Source organism: Manacus vitellinus, unplaced genomic scaffold (genome assembly GCF_001715985.3).
Source record: "Manacus vitellinus isolate BGI_N305 unplaced genomic scaffold, ASM171598v3 scaffold_5_pilon, whole genome shotgun sequence".
Classification (NCBI taxonomy): domain Eukaryota; kingdom Metazoa; phylum Chordata; class Aves; order Passeriformes; family Pipridae; genus Manacus; species Manacus vitellinus.
Genome location: NW_021940682.1, coordinates 11,589,698 through 11,616,142, shown reverse-complemented (window position 1 = coordinate 11,616,142; position 26,445 = coordinate 11,589,698). Strand labels below are relative to the sequence as shown.

The 26,445-nt window shown below is 34.6% G+C and overlaps 2 protein-coding genes across 2 annotated transcripts in view; one reads left to right on the top strand and one right to left on the bottom strand.

The window, feature by feature from the left end:
• The first annotated feature begins 1,050 nt into the window (after positions 1 to 1,050).
• Positions 1,051 to 2,034, top strand: PMCH (pro-melanin concentrating hormone). Its single transcript, XM_008932389.2, has 2 exons — positions 1,051 to 1,329; positions 1,837 to 2,034. The coding sequence occupies exons 1-2, from the start codon at positions 1,081 to 1,083 to the stop codon at positions 2,032 to 2,034; spliced, it is 447 nt and encodes a 148-aa protein (XP_008930637.2). The 5' UTR covers positions 1,051 to 1,080.
• Positions 2,035 to 2,357: 323 nt separating this feature from the next.
• PARPBP (PARP1 binding protein) overlaps positions 2,358 to 26,445 on the bottom strand; it is a 39,271-nt gene continuing 15,183 nt past the window's right edge. The window contains exons 6-10 of the mRNA XM_018080253.3: positions 19,456 to 19,639; positions 15,950 to 16,128; positions 12,386 to 12,467; positions 3,613 to 3,778; positions 2,358 to 2,989 (exon numbers count right to left, since the gene is read on the bottom strand). Coding sequence (XP_017935742.3) covers positions 2,655 to 2,989; positions 3,613 to 3,778; positions 12,386 to 12,467; positions 15,950 to 16,128; positions 19,456 to 19,639 — 946 coding nt within the window. The 3' untranslated portion in view covers positions 2,358 to 2,654. The remainder of the gene's footprint in view (positions 2,990 to 3,612; positions 3,779 to 12,385; positions 12,468 to 15,949; positions 16,129 to 19,455; positions 19,640 to 26,445) is intronic.

The following is a 26,445-nucleotide window of genomic DNA, read 5'->3' as shown; positions in this document are numbered from 1 at the left end:
AAAAGAGATTGGATGACATATTTTGCCATTATACTTCTTATCAGGAAGTTACTTTGGCAAGGTAGGTGCGTGTCCAGCAAGTAACCAGTGATCAGAGCTCAATTTCCTAGTGGTTTGCCTTGAATAGCAGGATGTTTGATAGCCTGCACTAAGCTAAAAGATAAAACAAATATAAATTACTAGCTAAGAGGCACACAAGTCACTGAATAGGTGGTTTGTATCACTGACATTAAGAGATTAGCTACATTTCAGCTGGCCCATTTGCCTTCCAGATAAGGTAAAAAAACCCAACAACCTCCAGAGACGGTATGTGGAAATTTCTACATTTCCTTCCATGGGGTAACAGACACATTTCAAAGACTTTTTAAATGAAAAACTGAAGTTTACTTTTCTTTCTACATTCTTAGCATATTTGACTATGTTATATTTGTAGCTGGGAAAGGTCCACTTTCAGTAAGAAAATGAAAACAAATACAGTTATTTAAGTATTAATAAATATTTCTAGACTAACTCTGAATAATGCAACCTTGTACAATGGACATCAAAATACAAACTAATAATTCCAGCTCTAACACGGTAGCAGTCTAAGCTATCATTAAATTTCAAGGTCTTCAACTCTAGTGAATCAAGTTTTGATCAAAAGCTATGATAGATCATATCTTTACAACAGTCTTCCTTACTTAAGTAGATTAGTTCCTTTTCTTGAGTTGCCTTAACTGGAGGTAAGGTTTTATAAACAACACAAATGGACATCGCTTTTTCTGTGACCTTTGTTATACTGACCCATCGAAAGGAACTAATCTGTGCTATTCTGAAAACATACAAAGAAACAAATTATCCATGATAAAGCAAAGTTTTAGTTCTAAACAACAGATGGGATTAGGAGGATTATAGAAAATGTTACTCCTTAATATGAGTCATTTTAAAAGGGTGAACTCATCAGCCACTGAAGTAGTTTCCATTCAACCTGTGAAATATATAAAGTGGGCACAAATGGAGAATGTGTTAATTTACAACTGGAAAAGCTTTCTTAACATTTGAGAACTGCTGAACTTCTATGGAAGCATTAAATAACTAAGAATGTGTATCTCATCATACATATTAATTCTCTCCCTCTCTCTTTTTTCTCAAGGTTTTCTACTCTCAGTTTCAAAATCTCTGCAAGAGGTGGAAGATGAAGACATGTTGCTAACCACACTAAATCTAGGAAAAACTCTCCGAAATGGAGACACGGCTCTGAACAGAGGAGCTATACCTTTGCTGAAGCATTACATGACTGAAGACAGCATTGTTTTCAATGAAAAGAATGATGGAAACATGAAGTTTTTGGTGAGTTCAGTTTTACGTTTCGACTTAATTATAAAAAGGAAATTTATTTATACCCCTTTAGAAAACAAGTACAATAATTTAAAGCAACAACCTGGTAAATATACAAAAATACCAGTTTAACATATCATAGTCAAGAAAAAATTTTCAGTTGTAAGTATCTAGTGCCAGGATTTTGAATGTGTAACTTGGACAGTTGAATTAAATCTGATTTTTACAGAACTATATGTAGCCAAAGCTTGTGGGGGGGAAAAAGCCTATATTTATGTTTGATTCAGCATGTCCCTATATGCAGCAACAGGTTTTTAACTTCGCCAAACATGAGGCTCATTATTTCATTATGTTCTTTCCCATTAAACCTTTTCGGCCAAAGATGTAATGCAGGTCATTACTTTTAACCTATGATCTTGAAACATAAAATAGTTGCACTATGAAGTATAAAGTATAAAATGTGAACACAACTGACTGTAAATAAAGATAAACCACTACTCTTGTTTTCCCTCAAAACAGGACACGGGTTCCAGACGTGATTTCTTAAATCATGTCAGGCCAATCAACTTAGGTAGAAAACAACTACTGAAGGGAGCCATGGCTTTTCCAGCTGACACTGAAATTCAAAATATTGAATCAATACAGGAAAGAGAAACCACAGATGAAGAAAATTCAGCTAAATTCCCTATAGGAAGAAGAGATTTTGACAGTAAATAAATTTTATTTTTATGTAAAAAATCATTTTATTCTGGTAAAGTATAGTGCAATGTCAATATAGCAATTTGATAAAATTTCATGTAGAAACTCCATGCCTGTTGTGAGTCAGTGCACAGGGGAGGGAGCATTTTTTAAATTAATGTTTTCAGAGGCCATAAGAATTCTAGTTCTTTGCAGATTTAAACCTTCAGATTTATTTTTTTCCTCCCTTAGTCCTCAGGTGTATGCTGGGAAGAGTCTATCGACCTTGTTGGCAAGCATGAAAACTATTGATCTGCACCACCATCTTTGAAGAGTAAACATTTTATTTTGAATTTAATGCAATTTGAAGTTACTGTGTTTTAGTGTGGCTATACATACGCATCCAAAAACAGTTTCCCATCACATTGTAGAGGGATACATAAATCATTACCAAAAAGCACGTACTGCAATTACTAACAATGTATTGTTATTATAAAATAAAAGACTTCAGCATAATCCAGACTTGTAATAAGTTGTCTAATATTATACATAAGCTACTTTCAATTATTTGAGTATGAAAGGAAGCAATTCATGAATTTCACCCTTTTTCTCACAAAATTTTACAACTGTCAACATACTATGTATGTCAAAACAAAAACCTATAGTCGAAAAAATTGAGTTAATTTTGCCTGACCAGCAATCAATTTATTCTTACTTGAAGTTTTGGTCTGTTTTCTTTTACCCCCAATTTTGCTGTCCAATTCCTTCTGAGAGTTGTTTGAAGTCTTAAGTCTTTTAGCATTTTTTTGCAAAGATGGTTCACTTTCCTTGTCACAGATTACTTTGTCATTATTCACATCCATCTGTTCATTCTTGGAGTTCTTGTTCCTTGGCTGACAACTCAGCTTTCCCATTTCTGTACAACTTCTAGTCTGGTGAAGACTTTCAGAAATAGTTCCAAGCACTGGTACATCAAGACATGAATTTGTACCTTCTGTCATGTAAGAATATAAAAAACATGTGAAGAAATAAAAAGTTACCTGGGAATATACATCCCTTTTATACCAAGACTGTCACGTTATTTTTTTAATCAAAACTAATGTTCCATCAATTAAACAAAGCTATGCTGGCCATTGCAATTACATTTGCTATATTGTCACAAAATGGCATTGCTCTAAAACATATAATAGCAACTAACTTAAGGAAGTGGATTTATAACTTTAAGATATTGGAAAAGAGTCTTAAAGGGTGTAGAAATTTTATATATGATATAATTTGTAGTGGATTAAAACATTTCTCACCCCTTTTAATGGCAAAAGTACAAATTTCACTTAGCTGACTTTTGTAAAATAAGAATAAATGTTATGTAACATATGTACACATATAGTTTTTTTACCTCAATATAACATCAACACGTAATTTTCAAACATTCATATTTTCAAAGCATTAGCATCACAATTTTAATTCAGAGATTTAACTGATTATAGCATGCACAGAACAATGAGACTTTTTTTTTTCTTGAAAACATAGTTATACTTGAGTTCTAATAAAGGCTTTTTGGATAACATTTCAAATATTAGCTATCACATTTTCTTATTCAATCCTACCATAGCTTACCTGTCCCATATCCAGCTTTCAAGTGTTGCTTTGGTGCAGGATGTTTGCAGGTTGGAATTTCAAGAGAATGCTGATGACCCATTTCACTCAAATCATTTTTATATGTACATGCAAACTGGGATTTAATTGAAGATTGCTTCATCTGCAAATAGCAATCTGCTATTAGCTTTAAGTATTTACAAAAGTAAAAAACAACACCTGTAAGATTAGTAAAACAAGCTTCCCCATTCTTTTCACATAAAATACTACAAAAAAGAGTATGCTCACATTAAAAAAAAAATTAAGTGTTCATTTACAAAGTTAAGGGCTTTCAAGCATACTCATATTATGCTATTAAAAGTCCTAGAATAATTTAAAAAAATCTTTTTTTCAGCTTTTTCAGAAAGTTACACATTAACTGTTACAGCTTCAACTTAAGGCTTTCTGCCTTAAGTTAGCCCCTTCTTTTGACAGGTTGCAGACACTACTGCTTTGAGTGTCATAGCTACTCCAGTCAATTTTTACACTCGTATAGGTCATCATCTTTGAGATGTCAGTTCACAAGTGCCAAATACAGGATGAGTCTCTCCACTTAACCAATCTGTACATAGAGGAAAGCAACACAGAAAAGGGATGATAGATAATATAAACTAAGCTTCACTCTACTTATACCTAGAAGTGGAATATAAAGTATTATTTCAGATTCCCATTTACTCACAAAATAAAGCCATTTCAACACTGAATGACAATGTCTAACTCCACGTTTGCCAGAACATACCCATAATAGCTTAAGTTGCCAGAAATCTACAGTATTGAAGAACCCTTCTGTACTTGATTCTGCACGCTCATTTCCACCTCCTAGTCTCAGAAGCAGGGAACCTAGTCTCACAGCACAAATAAATCAAAATATGTGGTTCAAATACAAAAAATTAAATAAATTTTTTCAGTATATCCATATATAATGGAATTAGTGGTTGCAGGTCGAATTTTCTCAGTTTACACTTAAGTCACAGCTTCATATCAGCTTAGAATTTCAGGTCAAGTGTGGTAATTTCTATACAACTGATCATAAATGCTACAGATTCTGAAAGACAAAATCTGCCCTCACTTCAATTTGGAAGTGTACTAGATTATACAAATTATGTTGAAACATATAGCACAGAGTAGATAATTACAATAAATCTGGATTTTTAGCTAATAATTCTATTACAACAGTACAGGTGAATTCAAATAAATTTGAGCTGAACAGGTGCTACTGTTCAAACATCAAGAAAAAGAACAAGCAAGAAACACTGCTACAGAAGAAATGTTGCTATATAACTATATAGTAGGAGTAATTTGTTGAATAAGAGGTTTATAGCCACTTTTCTGATTAAAAAGATTGCATTATGCAAGTCTACTTTTCTTCTTAGGATAAGCATGATTAAAACTTACAGTTCGGATTTGACCCTTAGAGATATAATTTTCTTCCAACTCAAATTCTCGGATTTAGACAGAAGGAAAGAAAATAGTGATCCCTTTCCCCAAAATTCAGTCACAATTTATGCCACTTTCATCAGATACTGATCAAACTTTCTAACCGGTGTAGGAATGTATATTCAGTAATAAAAAGAACTGTATTACATTGGGTGAGGTAACAATAGGTAAATTTTAACAGCCTGAAGGCAGCATAAAGAGGCACAAGTCTAACATTGAATTAGGAAATAGAGTTTCATTGGAATGTTTTTAAGAAGAAAGATCAACCTAAAACTTGATTGAAGCACACATAATGAAGGCAGTCAACAGCTTGAAAAAGTTCTTAGAATAAAATAAAAAGCTTCAGAAAAAGCTCTTAGAGTTCTTTTATATTAAATTCCATGAAATCCACTGCTTTAAGAGCACCACCCCAATGACCCACAGCTCTGGGAGAGGAAAAATGTTGGGAGATCAGTTTGCTAATTGAGTAGTTGCACACAAATGGCATACAATGAACTCAAGACTTAGTATCCCCTCTCCTCTTCACAAGCAAGTGGCATGTTGCTGTTATCCCTATACCAAGAAAGAAATACTGCTGCATTTAAGAAAAAAAGGGTTCACTGTTATCACTGTTCAGCTGGAAGAAACTATAATAGAATTTAAGACAGTGTTTCAGCACAAGTAGGTCAATCAGGAGTCCTAATGACTAGATAAAGCAGGACATTCTCCCACCTTGATATCTGTATCTAAAGAAATTTTTCAGTTGTTTGAGATGCCCATATAAAACATTCATTTTTATATGGAATATTAATGGTGTATGCTCTATTTATTTCTGAAAGTTAGATTATAATCTATTCCAGATCTCCTTCCAGGATCTGCATACAGACAGTACTGCCAATATTTAATCACTAAGAATGTTGAGATTTGGGGTTTATACACTGGAATGGCATAATAGAATTTGAAAACCTGCATCAGTAACAACAAACACATGTTTTTATTTTCTAGCCAAACAACTGGAGTACTATTTGGATGAGAAAAAGAGATAAAAAAATTTATTTTCTCCACCCTTACTCTTGTCCTTTAAAAAAAAAAATATTCAAGGTAAGTTGAAAGAGAAAGCTGAAGAAGGCAAGAGGGTGCAAGGGAAAGAGTAACAAAACAATAAATGGTATCATTGCCAAACCAAGGCATCATGTTATTCAAACATAAAAAATATCCTGAATAGCCCAGGTTTTAATTGTACCAAAAGTATAATTTTATTTTTTTTAGCATGACATTGTACCAGCCTTTTGCTATCCCAAAATAACCTGCTACTATTTTGAGAACACAAATCTCAAATCACTTCATTATTGGCTTTTGAAAGTATTCAAAACTCACAGCTATGGATCCTAAATAAAGTAATTTAGGGGCCTTGTAGAAAAAAAAGTGGTGTTTTCTATATAAATGTGGTTTATCAACTGCCACCAAATCTTTCTTCAGATACTGTGCTAAACATAACCTTTTCCTTCTCTTCTATCCTCTAATAAACTACTAGTGACCTTAGTGTTCTCTGTTCTCCATAATTATAGTCTGCTTAGGAAATAAATATTCCTTGCTACAACAGATGAGACTACTACCTGGGAAAGATTGTCTTCTCTATTGCTATGAATTTTCTGTTCACAATTATAGCGGGCATAAAGAAAACTCTTGATAACTTCCTGTTGACAGTTTTCCAACTCATAGTTTATTTGTCCTGGAATTACAAACAGGCAAAACAATTCTCTCAAGTAACAGCACTTAGAGAACTAAGCAATGAAAAATAAGAGCAGAGCATGAAGCTAGATATTAAGTCATTTTATAGAGACATGAAAAAGTCACATGAGAAAGGCAGACAGAGATTTTTTGCTTTGTGGAGCTTTTTTGTTGGAAGGATTTCTATACACAGTAAAATTACAATGAACTTCAAGCATGCCAAGATTTGTTAGAGTTCTTAAGCCACAAATTCTTTTTAAAACTAAAACTGCAGTTATGTTCCCAATTGGAGGGAAATAGTGCCTCATATAGGAAAGGTTGTCTCCGGTTACATGAAGAAAAAAAACATGCCAAACTACTGAAAGTCCTTGCAGCTGTTTCAGGGTAAGTGTGTTAACAATGCAGCAGGATTTCTAAAGCAATGTATCAAAAGGCCAAAACAATCTTAAGTTTACAAAAAAAGATCTGTTACTCTCTTATATACTGCATTCTCACAGCCTAATAACTTTTGTCCTTCCCTTCTTAACTCCTAAAGTTCTCAGTTTCACCCAATCCCCTTAGTTCAGGAACAGTATTTTACCTACAACTCGAAAGTTTCATTCACATTTTGCAGTACAGAAGAAAGATGAAAATCTTAATAAGCAATATTTTTGTTGTCCTAAATTGCTCTTCAACCAAAACAAAGCAGCTTATTGTAACAGTCTGTCCATTCCCCTCTCACACCACTAAGCAGGACTTTAATAACCCCATTGAAATCAACCAAATAAGTAGTCAGACAACGGGGTACCTGCCCATTTCATATAAATAGAAGTATGATTCAAAGAAGTAAACATAAGGTTGGATGAACCCTTTTCAGATAAAATAATTCTCCCCTGTACAATTAAGTTTTCTACATATTTCTGTAAAGCAGAAAAGAGTAGTAAGGACAGCTGACAAGACATAACTCAATAGATGTTCTACAGACCTTTCTGTACTAAAGATTCCTTCTACGAAGTACCATTCACCAGAAGACATGTCACTTAAACAACAGATAACAAACCTGAAACTACACTGTCTCTCAAAGACAGACATTGAAAGGAGTTTCTTATTATTTTTCTTACCTACTTCTGCTAGAGGAAATGAAACAATGCAACACGCTAATTCCCCAGACTTCTTTCTCCTCAAGGAGTAAGAGCACCAGCTTTTCTTCCTAACAAATGCCATTATAGTTAGGTGATCTTTCTGCATTTCTTCCAGTATTTAATGAGGATTGAAAGACAAAAATATTTCTTTGTCACTAACTGTTGCCAGGCATTTGTTTTGGCACAATGGAAATATCCACAGACTATTTTTTTTTTGAACAGCAATTCCAGTTCATAACTATCTGTTTTTTTTATCCACTGGCCATATTTTCAAATACTAAAACACATACACATGATGGTGTGCCCTAGGTCTAAATATTATCAATCCACATTCCTCTACATAATTCTACAGAAGTTGAGATCAGTTCCTCTTGAAGAAAGAGAGGGCATAACGATTTTCTCTCTCACTTTTTCTTTAAATTTATTTTTAGTTTAGGTGTTTCTCTTTTTACTTTCTAGATTGTCCAAAATTTCTTTATTCAACACATACATATTGATGGGACTCAGCATACAAGCAAACTAATCACCACTAGTGTGTTTTTCTTCTCTCAAATATCATGGAAAAGGAAACTTTTGTGGGACAAGTTCTAATGAGAGATCTCAATTTGTATTACAGACTAACCATCGAACACCTATCAGTGTCAGCATGGTAAAAAGGTCCTTAGGGCAATCTTTTGTAACTAAAGCTACCATCACACATACAGCAAAAAAAACTCCTCTGAAGAATCACAGATATTGAAAAGAAACATCATACTGCTATTCTCTTATCCAAAAAACAAATGTCTGGTATCTCTTCTGAATTGATTGCTAACATGAGTGCGTTCTGCATAACGAACTGTGACTTTTACAAGCAACCTGTACCCATTTCAAAATGGTTGCATGGAATAATAATGAAGACTGATACTCAGTGTATGAAGGTGGTACATATTACTACAGGACTTGAGATCTATGGTCATAGAAAAGGAATTCTTTGTGCTATGTGCTGTACAGTAAGGACATAGCAAAATTTATTTCTACCAAGAGACAATACAATCCAAGACAAGAAATATATGGATTCACAGAGAAAGGAACTGAAATTAGTCATTGTAATGGGCATCCATCTCAACACAAAACACTGCTAAGGTTTGGGGAGAGGTTGATTTAAAGGTACTGAAAAAGGTTTTAAAGGAGTATAATGAGTTCTGCAGATCACCACAGGAAATCCCTTCAGCCATAAGAAACAGTATAAAAGACAGCTAAAAGGGCTCATCTGAAAATTAACAAATGAACAATGAATACTGGTATCACAGGTTGAATGTAAGCAAGAACAGATACCTCAAAGCAGCAAATCAGAAATAATCAATGGATTTGGAGAGGTTAAAAAAAAGTAGGTTTATATGTACCACAACATAAAGGAACAGACTGAGATACAAACAGTAGAATGGCATCTAGTGTCTAATCACTTTGATTACAACTTTTTATATGGCAATCTCAGTGAAGAAAAGTAGGCCAAAGCCACAACTATCAAGTCCAAGAAAAATACACAGCAGCATCCTAGAAAGTAAAATGAGTACTTAATAAATTACAGTTGACTAGACATATAGATAAAGAAAAACATATCCCAGAGGTGTTATGGAGTAGAAATACAACATGTACGATACCATCTTCAGTGTTAAATATACCAGGAAAGACAGACATATCACCTCAAGATCAAGAGCTGGGTATCCACAAGATGGTATAGAACTAAGAAAAGATGTCAGTTTTGACATAAGGTCAGTTGTAGGTGTGTGAACTGTTGATAGCTGAAGTTCCATTTGTATTCAGATGTATTCAGCCACAAAGAAGGTACAGAGAAAGAAATGAAGAGAAAGACAGGGACCTAAAAATGTCTTCATATAAAAAGAAAGAAAAGGAAGGAGTAGAAACATGCAAAAGAAACTGTAGAAATTGTTAGAAAGGTAGAGAGAAATAACCAGAAAAAGACAAAATGGAAGATCAACATTTCAAGAAAGAAAATAGGATTTTATGTGAGAGGATGGAGATCAAATATGAATGGTTGAGAACTGTGCAAGTTTTAGTTACAAAAGTGACTATTTTTTTGGTAACAGCCATTTTAGTTGGCTGGAAGGAGAAGCAAGACTAAGGTGAGCAGAGGAATACCAGAAGAATAATTCCCTACTTCACAGGAATACAGTGTATTTAGATGCCAATGTTTGGCCAATACACAGAAAAGAGAATTGCAAAGATAATGTGAAACACTCAGACATCTTACCTTGAGTAAGAGGACCCCACGCTGAGGGTATAACCGAGGAATATTTACACTCTGACCTGCATGATTTTATTTTCACTTTTTTAAATGGAAAAACATCTTGAGATATTTGGCCTCAGCTCCATGTTGTACATGGTCTCACTGGTACAACAGGATACAATAGAAGAAAGCCATAAAGAAGACTGATTGTGATTACTAGAGGCAGTTAAGCAGCCTCAGTGTTGCTCTAAGATATGACTTGTATAGCCCCAAGCAGCTATTCAGTTCAACATGTTGATCATGTTACCAGCCACACTGCTAAAGCAGGGAAGAGAGTTCACCATCATTAATTTAATCTAGAAAAGATAATACTAAGTAACCTTTACAGTCTTCTAAGATGCCAAATTAAGTTTAGGAGTGTGAACCACAGACTTTAGAGCTGTCACTTGTTCTCTTTGAATTTTGGTTTCCATAAGACAAAAGGTAATTTATATTTTGATATAATCTTCCTCAATTATATTAGGCATCTAGTAAGCATCAAACTCAATTCTAGAAGTTGACTGAAAGATCTCAAAAATTATTGGCTAAAACCAGATGTAGCAAAATAGAACAAAACAGGCACTTCTATTTCATCAATCACAGTGAAGCGAGACTAGAACAAGTATTAAATTAATGATGATCATAGGAGTCACAGAACCCTTATCAGAGTCAGGCATCACAAAAGCAGCACAGCAGACTGTCATAATGAACTTTTGCAAGCAATTCCTGCTCCTGAAGTAGAACTCATTCAACCATTCAGAGGTCTCTGAAAGAACTACTATTTGCACAGAAATTAGAGTAGTTAATCTATTTTTAAATTAATAAAATTGTTTCCAAAAAAGTTAAAATATTTTCATAATATGAATCAGTCTCTAAACTCTTATTTTTGATTGTTTCTGTTAAAAACATTACATGTTTCCAGCAAATGCCTCAAACGTGACAGGTAATTACTTTAGATAATTATTTTTGCACTTTGATACTGAACACAGCTGTTCATAGATCTGGTTACAAAACCTCCATTTAGATAAGAAAATTATCTATTTCAACATTTTATGCAAACACCACAACACATTTTTGCTATTTATTAAGTAAAGCTGCAATTTAAATGTGTTGTTTATATAAAATTAATATAAAGAAGATTCTTTATTAGCTTCAATCTTTCATAATTTGCCTATGACTTTCAAACTAAATTTCATCGTAATTAGTACATGTGTACAAAATGCCCATCATTCCCTCAATCCCAAAAAAAAAGACTCAGAATTAAGTTGGAGCATATTTAAAATGCATGCTAGAAATACCGATAGTGCTTTTGATTTTAATGTCTTTCTGCCTCTTAGATATGTACTATTGTGTTCAAGTCTACCTCATGTCCAGTGACAGGAAGATACTTTTCATTGTTCTGGAACTAATTCCGATGGCTTAAAACACCCCTTATATACTAATTAGGTTTGAGTTTTTACACGCTGTCAGTTTGTAAAAAATATTATGTTGCTACTTTTATTTAGCTCTCTGTTGAAATACTGCGGGAGACAAGCTCTGCCTCCCTTCATAATCACAACATGCAAGTTTGGCAATTCTGAAGAAAAATGACTATGTAAAATGCAGTACACTGGAAGACTGCAATTTTTGCAAACATTGAAGTTGTTCCTTTTAATAGTGTCTCTCACAATACCAACATATTCTTGTAACGTTCCATTTCATCTACAAAATAGCAAACATTAACATCTTTATTTTATTGTTCACAAAGCAATGTTATGGAAACGTCCTCAGATTGGTACAAACAAAAAGCATCAAAAGAGAAAAAAAGCAATGAAAAAGTCATTATTACACTTCCACAATGCCTGTGTTATCAGAACTGAAATCAGGTGCTTATGTTCAGTTTTACCTCTGTTTTCCAATAGCTTGTTTTATTGCTATGGTCCTGAAACACACAGATGGGTAAATGAAGTGATAAAGATTAATCCAGTATAGCTCCATTAAGAAATCTTCATTAGGAAGTGCTTTTAAGTTTAAAGCCTTTCTCTTCTGGAGTCTTAGATATTTCCATTCATATTACAATACTGTTCGAGTTGGGCCAATTACCACAAGCTAATCACAATGACATTTCTTTAGCAATGAGATACATTTCAGCCAGGTATTTGAATATTTTAACACTGTTATTTTTATTTTACCACTATTATTTTAGTGCCTTTATATTTGCGTAGCAATTTCTACACAGTACCTTAAATACTTTTTCCTTCATAGATTTCTGAATACGTTGTCTAAGAGGTTTTGGAGAAGATCCATTGGATTGTGCCGGAGATCTACATTAAAAAGAGATAAGAAGTATTTAGAACATGTAAGCAATTAGTTAAGAAAAATTGTTACCATACCAAGTACCTCAGGAAGAGGAAGGCAAGTACCTTCCTTAGTAACCACATGTACTGTGACAACTGAAGAGAGCATAATGAAACCAAACCTACAGCTCCAATTTCTGGTACCATTCTGGTATGTTTAAAATATTGTGGTTCTGTAGCCACAGTATTATTATTATATGTCATGCTGGTGATGAGTTTCCAAGCCACCATTCTATTTACACCCCCTTCAAAAGCATCTGGTTGATATTCAATATAATTTGCCTCATATTTATAGATTTTTCAACAGAAATATACAAAATGTTTCCACCCTCTTCAGTGCAGTAAGTAAATAGTTATATCAATGAAAATATTTGATGCATATATAATGCAAAAAATTATTGATGCATATAAAGGGGAAGTTTTGGTCTTGAAATAAGAACTGATCTGTGCATTTGTAAATAATTAGTTCCCTGTGTAAGCCCATGGCAGACCAGTGTGTGTACAAGGACAGGTTTTTCCACAATAATTAATTATTTATTTTATTTATTTAGCTAATTTTATTCAATTTTTTCATAAATAAAACTTCTTTATTTGTTTATTTCTACTTGTCTGTTGCGAAGAACTTTTGCATGGCCTTGCAATGGTTCTGCTAATAATTACCAATAGATGCAGCTTCATCATGATAATGTCCATGCTATTGTTCTGGTTCATGAATCCTCTCTGTAACCCATGAAAAAAATTCTCAGCATCTTGTTTTTTCTCATAACTGATGTCTCCTCCAGACAAGCGACTGATTAAATCATCACTGCTTCTGCAGTGCATGGATAGGTTAGCTTCCTGTCAGTGCCCACAGAAATGGGTTTTCAAGAGATTCTTTGTTTAGAACACCACATCAACATGGGTATTCTTTAAACAGAAGGAAATTTTTAAAAAAACAAGAAAATAAATGAGCATGAAGTAATTACTGGTTTTAACATTAGTAGGACAGAAAGATGTTGGGAAGGATACAAAAATCAGCAGCAAACACAAAGGTGCCTCAAATGCTGAATACCTGTTGAACTTGCAAAAACCAGAAAGAGAGAACCTTTATTGCAAAAAGTTATGAAAATATTTAATCCATGGTCATGTAAAACTTAACTCTAAAACATAAATAATATCATTAATTACATCAGAATCTCCTTACTTTGATTTCAATATAATCACTACATTTTTATATTTGCTTAAAAAAAATTTAAAATGCTATGGTCAAAATAGCACACTTCTGCTTTACATATAGCTTCAAAATACAAAAAAAATAGCAAGAGAATTTTATTTGAACTTCCATAATGATAACTAAGGAGAATACTTTCCAGTAGATTGGAATGAGGTGCTTGCAGAAGGAAAATATGTGAAGGATATACTAAAGGGCAGATTAAGTAAGAAAAACTTCAGCTTGGTTTAGAACGTTCTAAAACAAAGGGATGTATTGCAGGGTTTATATTTTCGGTTTCCAAATAAGCATGCATTTCACAAATTATGATGAAAATATTTTTAATTAAAGTCTGTGAAATATTAAACAACAGAGTAGCTGCTTCTCAGTAGCAGCTTTTTTCAAGATTTCAGTGCAGAGAGATAAGTCTACCCAATCCATCTAGAAGTTTTTTAAGAGTAAAACAAAGAAAAACCTTCCTGCAATGCTTATGTTTTGAGAAAAAAGATGCTCTCATATAATCTTAGTCTTCACCTGAAAAGTAACAGTGCTCTCTCCAACCAGAATCCAGACAAAACTACTCACAATATATTAAATATATTCTGAGATTCTTGAGTAATGAAATCTCTAGAAATAAAAAAAAAAGCATTTTGAAAAATCTCAAAATAACTACTATGTGATTGAAAAACATAAACCAAAAACTATCATATGAAGTGACCAACCATCTGATGCACGAGATCAGACTATCAAGAATCTGAAAACTGTGGTGATGTCTATTACCAAAGATACTTCCACAGATGGGGTAAAGTGTTCCAGATTTACTACTAGTAACAGATTGACAAAAAAAGCTGCAAACACTCTTGATCAAATACTTGAGACATAGGCATTAACAAAAAAGTGTACTGTAGAGGTGCCTGCACATGGGCACAAATCAGAGTGACACCTTAGATGTTATCCAGTGGAATATTGAAGTGTTCAGTATTCATAAAACAGTTGGAACCTTACAGCTGCTAGATGAAGAACACAAAGATTTGATAAAAATTGACAATAGGTGTTGTTTGCAAGTTTCATTTTTTATTCCTAAAATAATTATTTAGGATCATAATTTCAATTCTTAGAGCAAATTAATCCTAAATCCAATTTGTATATGGAAACACATAGATAAATATTTAAAAAGTTATATATTGGAACATAAAATCTAAACCAAATTGACCAATAGGAATTACTAAGGAAAACACCAGAATTGTCTAGATTATTATATAAATTCCCAGATAGCAGTACCTGCTTGCACCTACACCAAGAAGATTTGAAGTCAAACAAATGTCTTATCCTTTTGGGGAATATTCAAGAAAATTAGTTCAGCTGAAAAATTAAGTGAGGTGAGTGAAACTAAAGAACTCAGTGGGCAATCTTCTTCAGGAATAAATGATTTAAAGTCTATTTTAATTTGGAGAGTTGCTTTAAAAAAAAAAAAAAAAAGTCAAGTTTCTAGGTCTGAATAGCAGTGTTTGTTTCAGAAGAATTCATGTGGGCCTTGATTCTATTCACATAGAGCATTAACCTGAATCTGAAGCAATGGAAAAATAAAAAACTGAAATCAGGGTTATTTCAAGCTTGTTACATAATGAAATAAGAACATATAGCTACAGCTATCCACAAGTATTTGAGAAGTGAAAGAAATATTCCATAGTGTGTTGTTACAAACTTTTATATTAAAATGATTATAGGTTTATTTAGAACTTTTAATAGCAAAAATTTCTTTTAAAGTTTTACTAGAATGTGCTTGCTCCTTCCGTTTCATAAAAGAGGTTGAACAATAAATCTAGTGGAACTCTTCAATTCTTCAACTTTTAAGATCTTCCATCTTCCAATTTAGGTATCTTGAAATTAAATATTAATCTGTCACTGGACAGCCCATATTTCAACCTAGATGTTCAAACTAAAGAGATGAGTATTTGGAATGTGCTGCAAAGGATTATCTTCATGGGGTTTGTGCAGCCCAGAAATGTACTCAAAGTCCATGCTACAATAGTATCCTGAAGTTACAGAATATACAAATTAGGAGGCAGAATACTTTTGAAAACTCAAGACTGTTCTAAAAATGCTTTTCCTTTACACCTAATCTCACAGCAGACTGCACTTTGGTCATTTGCCTTGTGTAAGTAACATCAACGCTTTGTTAGACACTCAGTATTAGATCTTTAAAAAAAACCCAAACAAACTAGCACAACACAAATCCAAAAGACCTTTTAATACTCACCTGAAGAGTGTCAAAACAGAGGTGATTCCAAACAAATTTAAGCTTTCATTGTCGTATAACAGATCCGCTTTGTTCTGGGTAGGAGGATGGACAGATTCTTCATCCAGAAGAACTAGTAAGACCTTTACAGTATCTCTGCCACAATATGCAGTGCCATGATTTATGGAATGCAATTTTGGCTGAAAGTAAATAAGAAGGAACACAAAACAGGAAAGGTCAAGAAGTCAGACCAATATCACCTCCAAAAGCAACCCACATCAGCACAAGGTGTGAGAACTCCCTCCTTCCCTTTTGCAGTAAACATGGCAAACCTCTCTACATGGGAAAGTTTTTCTTATCCCAAGGAATTAGTAGAGTTTAGATCACTACCAGGTACAAGTACACACTGATGAGCAAGTTACACAGAAAAATATACAAATCCATGATGAAACTGCAGTGCAACTTAACACACCATTTTCTGGTACACAAAAACATTCTGGTGAAGCCCAACCCCTCTGACCAACAGAATCTGCTAAAGCAGTTGGTTAAAAGTGAGATTTCCATCAAGATTTGACAACAGCGGTACTTTGGCACTATTTCCTGTTGTTTGAAACGGGGTGAATTCCTCATGATTTTCTACAAGAATAAAGAATTCCTTAAAGAAAATAATAATCCACATCTGGAAGTGCTCAATGCAACAGTCAGCAGTACAGATGGAGAAATCCATAGCCACTATGGGACTAAGAATTGCAAGTTTGCTATATTTTTCTTTAAAGGTACTAGGAATTCCACAGAGAAATTGAGGGCTCAGTACACAGTAGTAGTTTTTAAAAAACTATAGGCTTTCTTATTTACTAATACACAGCAACACTGCATACTCTGACTATACTCTGAAGGACAAGACAAGCAGTGAACTGCATTTATCTAATCAGTTAACTGCTTTTAAACACAGTCTTGAAAAGATAAAATTCTATTTCTCTCTGTATTTGATTACATCAATTAGTGTATGTAGCTTTCAAGAAACCATAGCAACACATGTCAGTCAGCTACTATAAGTTATAATCAATAGCTAGAAATAGCAATTACAGAAATGGTTGTTACTTGGCTTTACAGAATTGGCCTATTTCAGTACTGTTTAATTTCCTCAAAATTTATTCTGAACCTCTTCAGTCATTACATCACCACAACATAGATTTTTATTGAATGTCACATGTGTCATGGTAAACTTGTCTTAATGACAAAAGCACAAATTTGGAATAATTTTGACTGATAATACACAAAGGAAAAAAATAATCTTTAGAAAATAACATGACCACCTAACTACCAAAAAAATAACCTTCAGAAATCTCAAGTACTACAACAACGGTGCCTCATTGAGCTAACCATGGGCAAAAATCCTATTGTCCAAGGCACAATAAGAACTCTGGGTAAGACAATAATCCCTTTAATAAAAAAGCCTTGTTAATAAGTAAGCTTAAAATCACGAATCAAATTATTTTTTAAATAAAATAGTTGCTCAGTCTTTCAAGGGTAATGACCATTGGCTACTTCAGATTATTCTAGCTAGTTCCAGAAACACCAGCCAGATTCCATTTACAGTAGTAATTTTTTTAGGAAGAAATTAATCATAATTCCTATTAGCCACTCGTGCAGGCTTCAACATGAAGTACTGTTTCCTGCTGCATAAAGTAATAACTTTTCCTGGAGCTCTAGATTCTTATAAAACAGGTATTTGCAGGAAAACTGAGCAATGATGGAAGAAAACTGCCACTGCCAGGAGAAAAGCAAACATTTTTTTAACAAAGTAACTCTTTTCAGGTACATTTTATGAGGAAGCAGCCTTCCCAGGAGCTAGTGGAGGCATAATTTTCACCTCTGCAGTTAAGATCATATTTTAAATTTGCACTCAAAGAAATAATTCAATCTCTTACATATGAAAAAACATAACATCGTATCAAAACCAGAACTTACTCTGAATATAATAATTTTTCCTGAAAAAATAGAGCATCGGGGTTTGGGGGTTTCTTTATTAACTGAAAATCAAAACAAAAAACCCAAGTTCTATGTAAAAGTCAGCACAAAGTGTTAATCTTTGCTGTCCTGAGATCCTTATGGAACAGTACAGATGCTCTATTTTTTTAATAGAACTCTAATTAATTTGGAAATCTTATGGGACTTTTTCAATTTTGCTTTCTTTTTTCATTACAAAATGTAACCTACTGCTCTATATGTTTAGTAAAATGTTCTTCCACACCAAGCTCCACTAAAATATGCCATTGATATCACCCTCTTAACATTTGTCTAATCTCCCTTTTCCACCCCTCGTCTCTATGAATCACGTTTAAGAATAATCATTAAGATATACCTTCATCACAAATCTTCACAAGACTTCATTCACATCAACAAAAAGAATTTCCTACACCAAAACCAAAATAACATAAACACGACACTGACAAAGGGAAACAATTTACAAACACTCTACCCCTCATCCCTTCACAATTACACACAAAAAAATTCCTCACATTTACACTGCTCTCTATCAGTGTTCAGTCCACATTTTGCCCATTACCTCTCTCAACTACTGTCCTTATCTCTAATTCCTCAGGCCCACACTGGGCACCAGAAAGGACTGTGGTGGGTTGACCCTGACTAGCTGCCAGTTGCTCGCCAAGTTGCTCTATCCTTCCTCCTCCTAAACAAAACAGGAAAACATCGTGAAAAAAAACTCAAGGGGTGGAGATGAGGACAAGTTATTCACTTACCAATTGCCATCATGGGCAAAACAGACTTGACTTTTTCAAATTAATGTAATTTATCACCAATTAATCAGAATAGGACCCCTCCACCCATTCTTCCCAGAGTCCTTTATTGTGCTCTCTATACTTGTCTTACAGAATTTTAAATATCCTGATTACTTCCATTACTAAAATGATTAAAAGCATTAATACTTTCATCAGTGTCGTGAAACACCAAACGAGAAAAACTTATACATTAAATGCTTGAGGTTTTTATTCCACTCCCGCTCCACATTTCACCGTTTTAGACCTTTTTCATATTTAACCTTATTTTAAATATGAAACACTTTGAAATACTTGATGCTGAACTAATTAAACCTGTGTATTTTAATCAAAAATTACTGATATATGTTCTCAAATCTTAATTCTACTTTCATGAGATTCTTTTGTTTGGAAACTTGTTAGAGATTTACTGCCTTTCAATTAGTGGCAAACCCAACACATCTAAGTATTTACATTTATAATAACTGCACAAATAAATTAAGTTTTGGAGAGTATTTTATTTACAATTTTGAGGTAAGAAATTTAGTTTAAGCAAATCCGCAGTGTAATCCTGAAGTGTAAGTCTTTTAACAAGTTTAAAACCACAGTGTAGAGGAAATGACACTACTCTGTACTGTTAAGAAAAGACTATAGATATTCCTTTAAAAATGAAAAAGAACAAAACAGGCGAAAGACATTTGCTTTCTTATAAAAGCTAAATAGTAAAAAGAACAAAAGAAGTCCCATTACCCGTGTTGGACTGACTCCAGTAGTGCTAGCAGTCAAGATTTCCTGTTGTGAATCGATAATATTTTTAATCTTCAAATCCAAATCTTGTACAGCTTCCTCTACTGCCTGACAGAAAGGATCCCCATTGCTTCGGCCTTTTATCAAATGCATCTTCACTGTTGACAGAATTCGCCCCCCTGCGATTCTGAAAATAGGCACAGGGTCATCTCCACATTAATCTTGGCAACACTTTAGTATACCTATTAATGTTGAACATAGCCAGTCTTCACAGTTAATCAAAGAGAGCAGCTTTGATCTTTTAAATCAAACAGCAGTGTAGAAGTATTGTCCAACATAATAGTTTGCTAAAAAATAAAAAAACCCAAAGATTATAAGGAAAGGTAATGAATTCAGCATTTAATAATACTTCGAGCTGCAACACAAAACTAACTTCACCTTAAAAGTTCAAAGAAAAGTACATTCTTTAAACCTACAGTTACTGTTTTGCTCATAAACTGTTAAGAGTAAACAACACTTTTTACTCAAAGATGCATTCCCGTTTAATACCCTATTAAATTTCTGAGACCTTTGTGCTTTGTGAAGGTGCTTCAAAATTCCAATTTGCTTTCAATTCTATTTAAATAGATAGCAATTAGACCACGTGAACATCACTGTTTGCTATAAAGGTGCACACTGATAATCTCTTTCTTCAGCAAATGTGTCTTAACTAATTAAGACTTTGTGAAAGACAGAATAAACCCCCCTGAGTTAAAAGCTTAATAATTTTGCCCATTATCTACACAAAACATTAAGTATGTTTTATCATTGCTTGAGCTTGGGCAAAGAAAATAAGGTGTTACAAGAACCACTCAACTCTCCTGCATCAGAACGTATCTCTTCCCAAAAGCTTTTTTTTTTTTTGATTAGTTAGGTTTATAATCCAGATCAAAGCAGAAATGCAGCATGGGGACTGTAACCTAACATCAATATAGCTCAGACACCACAGATTTAACCATACTATGGACAGTACAAAACAACTCCATATTTACTCACAGACCTTGAACTCTTGAGCTGCTACTGGCACTTACAATAGAATTCTTAGATACATCTATAACACTGCAAATCACAGTTCTGTCAAAAACCCAAAGCAATGGCTTTATTACTCCAGGTCACACAGCCAAGAGTGACTTGATGACTTATTTTCGACTTCCTCTATGCTTACTGCTGTCCTTCACACTCCTGCTGAATTACCCTAAAAGATTACTTTGCAAATTCAAAGAAAGATATATTTTGCAAACATTAAATTCTGAAGATGAATTTTAGAATTCTAGTTGGGAGAACCTCCACCACATGAAACTCTGCATGTCTACATTCATATAAAATATAAAATAATTGGGCAGAACTAGGTAAGAATAAGAATTGAGTCAGAGGAAAAATAGTTTGTTTATATTGTTTCCAGTTAAAATACATGGAGGGAACTGAGCCAGGGACTTTACTGTTTTGGCTTATTCTGGCTGAACAAGACTCCTGCAAATAACTTAGAAAACCTGAAGTTAACATGAAACTTCTCTTTTTTTTTTTGTTTTTTTTCTGGTTAAAATCCAAGTATTTCCCCACAATTCTCAGCAATTCCACACTTTTACAGATTAAAGATTATTCAATTCACATCAGATTTGCAGGCTTCATTAAGCAGAAAAATTTACGCTTTGCAGAAATTTAGGCACAATGTAAGCACTTGGCCAAAAGAAAAGTCACTATGTCAAGTCTCTCTGTCCACAAGTCAAGACCCATCCAGATCTTAGAAAGGATAGTTTAAAAAAAAAAATAAAATAGATGCTGTTGCACCACTGCTCCAAACCCCACAATTCAATTTAACCACAAAAGAATGAAAAGTTCAAAGGGAGGAAAATAAAATCCACTACAAGCTGTCCAGAGGTAAGAAGAAAGCACTGTTGAAGAAGAGTTGTGTTTCAGAGGTGCACATAGGAATTGTAGCCAAGTCTCCTGATGCTTCTTGCCAAACTGCTCTATTTTCCTCAATCCTAAACTTGCACTTTTCAAAATAATATCCTCAAAAGAGAAAAGTATTGTATTAAATGAGGAGTATCTGTTCCATAAATACTGCGCTGAACCTAGAACTCCAAGACAAACAAGCAGGTGAAAGGATTGACCGAAATTTCCTGTGAAAACTAGGTTCAATTCTTTCTGTCTACAGATATATTGACCTTATCTACATCTTATCATTTCCACACATTTAATATATATATATATACATGTACGTATGCTGGAAGAAAAACTATTATTATATAACTAGCACTGGGCACCTGCACAGTTAATTAAGATCATCGCTATTCTTCATTTGCCTCACCAGCTGGAAAGGGTCAAACACTACCTTCTTCCATTACACAGTCTAAATTTACACTCTTTTTTCTTATCCACAACAGCCAGGACTGCCGGGTGGGTGGATGAGGGAAAAGTATGTGATTGCACAATTAAAGACTATGTTAATGTGAACATCTCAGGCCACTGAACTAAGACTTCACTAGCAGCCACTAAATGCTTAGTTTTACAATGTCGAATTAACTTTTTTTTTTCAATTAAAAAATTCACAAACATTTTAGATCAACTGACAGAAGGAATAACTTAACTGTTTCAGCTTTAACCAGCACTAAAAGAGTAGACATTTCAGGTGGGATTCAGCTCACCTATCTTGCAGCTAGAGAAAAACAGATGTCTACAAGTAGATAAAATGAATCATATGCTAAAGATGCCTTATTTGAACCAGTGTTTCTAAAGGGAGTTTAAAAAAATAGTACAATGTAAAACTCTACCTGTTAACTAGGCATCAGACAAATCATATCTTCTGTCACTGGTTGCTTCTACTAAAAATACTCTCAGATCTTGTGTCCACTTGAACCCTTCTCACCTTATATCATCTCAGTCCCAGCTCTGACTATTTCCACCTCCTTTTCCTTAGCAAACCATATTTTTTTATGTAGAGGTAACTAATTTATAAGAAACTAAGAGCATGCTTTGTCTATTTGGTTCCTACTGAGATTACACTTAAACAACCTCCTCTCCTTACCAAAGATCTAAATGGCATTGGCAAGAACTCTTCTTACAGAACTGAGGCCTTAGTATGAAAAATTAATATGATGAAGAGCACTTTTATTTATTTTCTAGAAATAGATCTTTTGTGGAAAAGACTAAAGTAGCATAAAGAAGAAAAAAAAGTTGAGGAAAATGGACAATACTCAAAACCTGATAAAAAGCAGAACAGACTCCTCAAGCCTATTCCAAGAACAGAAAAGAATATATAAATATTCTATTACACTAAGGTCAACATTTTAATTCATTCATTTCAACTTCAACAGAGGTAAAATAGGGATGATAAATATATAGCTATCTGACCTAGGTAGTAGGAACAAATATCTTACAACAGATCGCAAACACCTAGTGATCACGGGGTGGGGTGGAGATCACAGCCTTTTTTCTTTGTTATGGATTTATAAGATGTCTTCGAACTTGATAAGAACCGAACAGTTATCTAAATTTTTTAATTTAGAGCTATAGAAAGAGAGCAGTAGTAATTCCATTCTCAGACACAAAGCAGCAGATGTCAGCTAGGGCTTCATTTACCTGGGTAGAAGAGTTGGACAAAATTTATATAGGAAATGGTACAAAATACAAATGCTCCTAACAGAGCAGGAGCTGTGCCTTTAAAGCAACTCTAATGTGTTTTTTTCTAGTTATGTTATAGGAATAAATTAAGAAAATTAGTAGTTCACGTTAATTTAGATTTCAAAATTTCAACAATAAAATCATATCAGGGAACTTATCTAGATATTGATTACATCTGCAAAATAAAAAATAACTATATCAAAATACTCACAGTGTTTTGATGGAATTTATATAAAAATTCCACCTCAAACAATGGATGGTTGCATTATTACTCTAATTTCTTAAACCCTACAGAAGTTTATACTAGGTGAAGACTCTACCTTAAACCCTTTGGAGTTTTGCAGATCATTAGATCCACAATAAAAACACAGCAAAAAAGAATTCTGTAATTCTGTTGCTGCTGCTGCTGATTTTGCTGTATTGGCTAAAATTTCTCTTTTAGTTTGGTGGAAGAAACTGGAGAGACTCTTCATATTCTCCATACTATGTTACTTAAGTCTGGTGATAAAGTTACTGTAAAACTAAACAAGTATTCTTCCCAGAATAAGATTCTTGATAAGCAGCCATGGAATCCCATGTGAGAAAGTTATAAAAGGTAAAGGAGCTCAGGAAATTTGATGCTATTAATTATGATAACATTAATTATATTATACAAAAATAATACTACAAGCACAAGAACAGTCCATCACAATGCTTAGGGAAATATGTAGAAATATTGGTAGACCAGCTTGGCTCAAACAGTGAACTGATGACACTTTGAATGCAAAAGAGATTCACACAGGATGGTGAAGAAGGGATGGGGTACAAACTATCTAGAAACATTGCCAGGGCATCTAGGTTTGTTGTCAGGAAAATTAAAGCTCAGCTGGAGTTGAGGAATGTTAACAAGGAATGTTAAAGGAGCTTCACCTACTGAACAAAGACAATGAGGAACCTTTGCTGAAAGGCACAGTCCAACAGTGTGGACACAGATAAAATTGAGGGACTCTGTGCTTTCTTTGCCTCAGTCTTCACCAAGATGGTCTCCCAGGCCCCTGATTAGAGAATGCTTTCAGAAAAGAATTGTCAGCAGTGGATAAAGATCAAATCAGGCTTTACTTGCCAGTACTGAGTACATACAAGCACATAGAACCAAATGGACTGCATTCAAGAACATTAATAGAACTGGCAAATGCACTCATAAGACCACTCTATACCATCTTTGAAAAGTCATGGTGACCAGGGGAGGTCCCTGAGAAACAGAGAGAAGCAAATCATTGCAAAAAAAAGACAGTCTGGTTGGATGGACAATTAGATAAGGAAAAAACTGGTTAGATGATCGAGCTCAGAAGGTAGTAAACATGTTGCACTTTATCTGGAGGCCAGTAAAAATGAAGTACCATAGGGGCCAATCGTGGAACCTGCTTTTTTCTGTTGTCTTTGGCAGTGACTTGATGATAAAAATACATGCTTATGAAGTTTTCAGATGATACCAAATTGGATGGAACTGTCAATATGCTTGAGGGCAGAGCTGCCACGCAAAGATACCTAAACAGACAAAAGGAACAGGCTGACAGGAACCATACGAAATTTAACAACACATGCAAAGTCTTGGAAAGGAATAATCCCTTGCAATGATACAGGCTGGGGAGCAGCTCTATGTAAAAGAACCTGGGAGTCTTGGTGCATGTTCAGCAAACTAGCCCTGAGCCAGGAGTATGCCTTGGCAGCAAAGAAGGCCTACAGTATCCTTGGCTGCATTAACAGTAGCGTAGCCAGTAGTCTGAGGAATGTGATTATCCCTCTCTAATCAGCACTCGTTGGACCAAATTTAGAATACTGCATCCAGTTCTGGGCCCCCAGTCCAGGAAAGACACTGATAAACTGGAGTGAGTTCAGCAGAGGGCTGCCAAGATGGTCAGGGAGACATGCCCTGTGAGAAGCAGCTAAGGGAACAGCTTGTTCAGTCTGGAGAAGAGAAGGCTTTGAGAGGATTTACTGACAGCTTTCCAATAACTACAAGGTGGCAACCAAGAAGACAGAGGCAGCCTCCTCATGTTGACAGTGAAAAGAGACAATAGACATAAATTGAAACGAGAGGTCCCAACTCTATATAAGAAAGAAAACCCACAACTTTTCACCATGAGGACACAAGCAGTGGAACAGGTTGCCAAGAGGGAGATTGAAAACCTCCAAGGATTGAGTCTGCACAAAGCTTGACTGAATAAAGCCCTGATTAACCTGAGTTGCCCCCATAATTAACCCTGGTTTGAGTGGGATGTTGGACCAAAAACTTCCCGATGTTCCTTCCAACCTGAATTACTCTATGATTCTAAGTTTAAGGAATCCTATATACAATGTTTTGCATACACTCACACAACTTTCCAGTAACTTTAGACCACAAAACTCCAGTGCTGCGTGAAAGCTGTCCAATTAACTCAAAAATTCAGCACAAGCCCAGATAAAGTACAATATGCTGTCTCTCCCAAAATACTGCATCTCCAGATGCAACCACAGTTTCACAAAGGCAACATACAAGAAATAGCATTTTTCCCTGTCAAGGGAAAGCTGAATGCACTAATCCACATGATCAAGGTGAGCTGTATAACTGCTGCAACCGGCTGCAGGAGGCTGCTCGGGGACCCGAAATGCAAACCCGCTCCGAAGCTCCGCTGTCGCTCCAATGGATTGAGTGAAACAACACGGGGAGCCCGAACCAGCTCCGATGCGAGCTGGGCGATGGTGACACCCAGTGGTCACCGTCTGCACCGAGGGCAGGGCCCATCTCCTAGGAGAAGGTGTGCTGCCAATCTCCCAACTTCCCTACTCCATGAAACCAGTATATATATGTACATGCACACCTCCCCCATACGAACCATCAAGTGCAGCACCCAATATGGCAAAAGACTTCCCATCGTTCAGTTTTAAGTCACACTTTTACCGAGTTTGAAAAAAGTCACTCCAGAAATATATTAAGTTCTTTTGGCCTTAAAGAATAGAATTTCCAGATTGATTAATTAGTACTGCATTTTTTCATTCATACCAACGAGTTTTCAGACCCTAAGGTGTGTAATAGTCATCCACTTCACTGACAAATACATTGTTGATATGTTCCTTGACAAGAAGCAGGCACAAAGAAGAACATCCAAGCTCTCCATTTACTGTATAAACATTGTCCAAGTCTTATATGTACAGTATCTATAAACAGTTTTAGCATTACAAGTTTTACAGTATCCTTAAATGTTAAGGAACGTTCATGTTACTGATTCTTGAAAGATTAGTGATTTCTTCTAATCTTAGACATCTGGAGAATGAGGAGAGGCAAACTTGAACTATTTCAGCATGCCAGAG

Excerpts from the sequence above, each read along its gene's own strand:
- PMCH (XM_008932389.2), top strand. The coding sequence starts at position 1,081 with ATGTGTATCTCATCATACATATTAATTCTCTCCCTCTCTCTTTTTTCT. Across the intron at positions 1,330-1,836 it reads ATGGAAACATGAAGTTTTTG|GACACGGGTTCCAGACGTGA; the intron begins GTGAGTTCAGTT and ends CCCTCAAAACAG.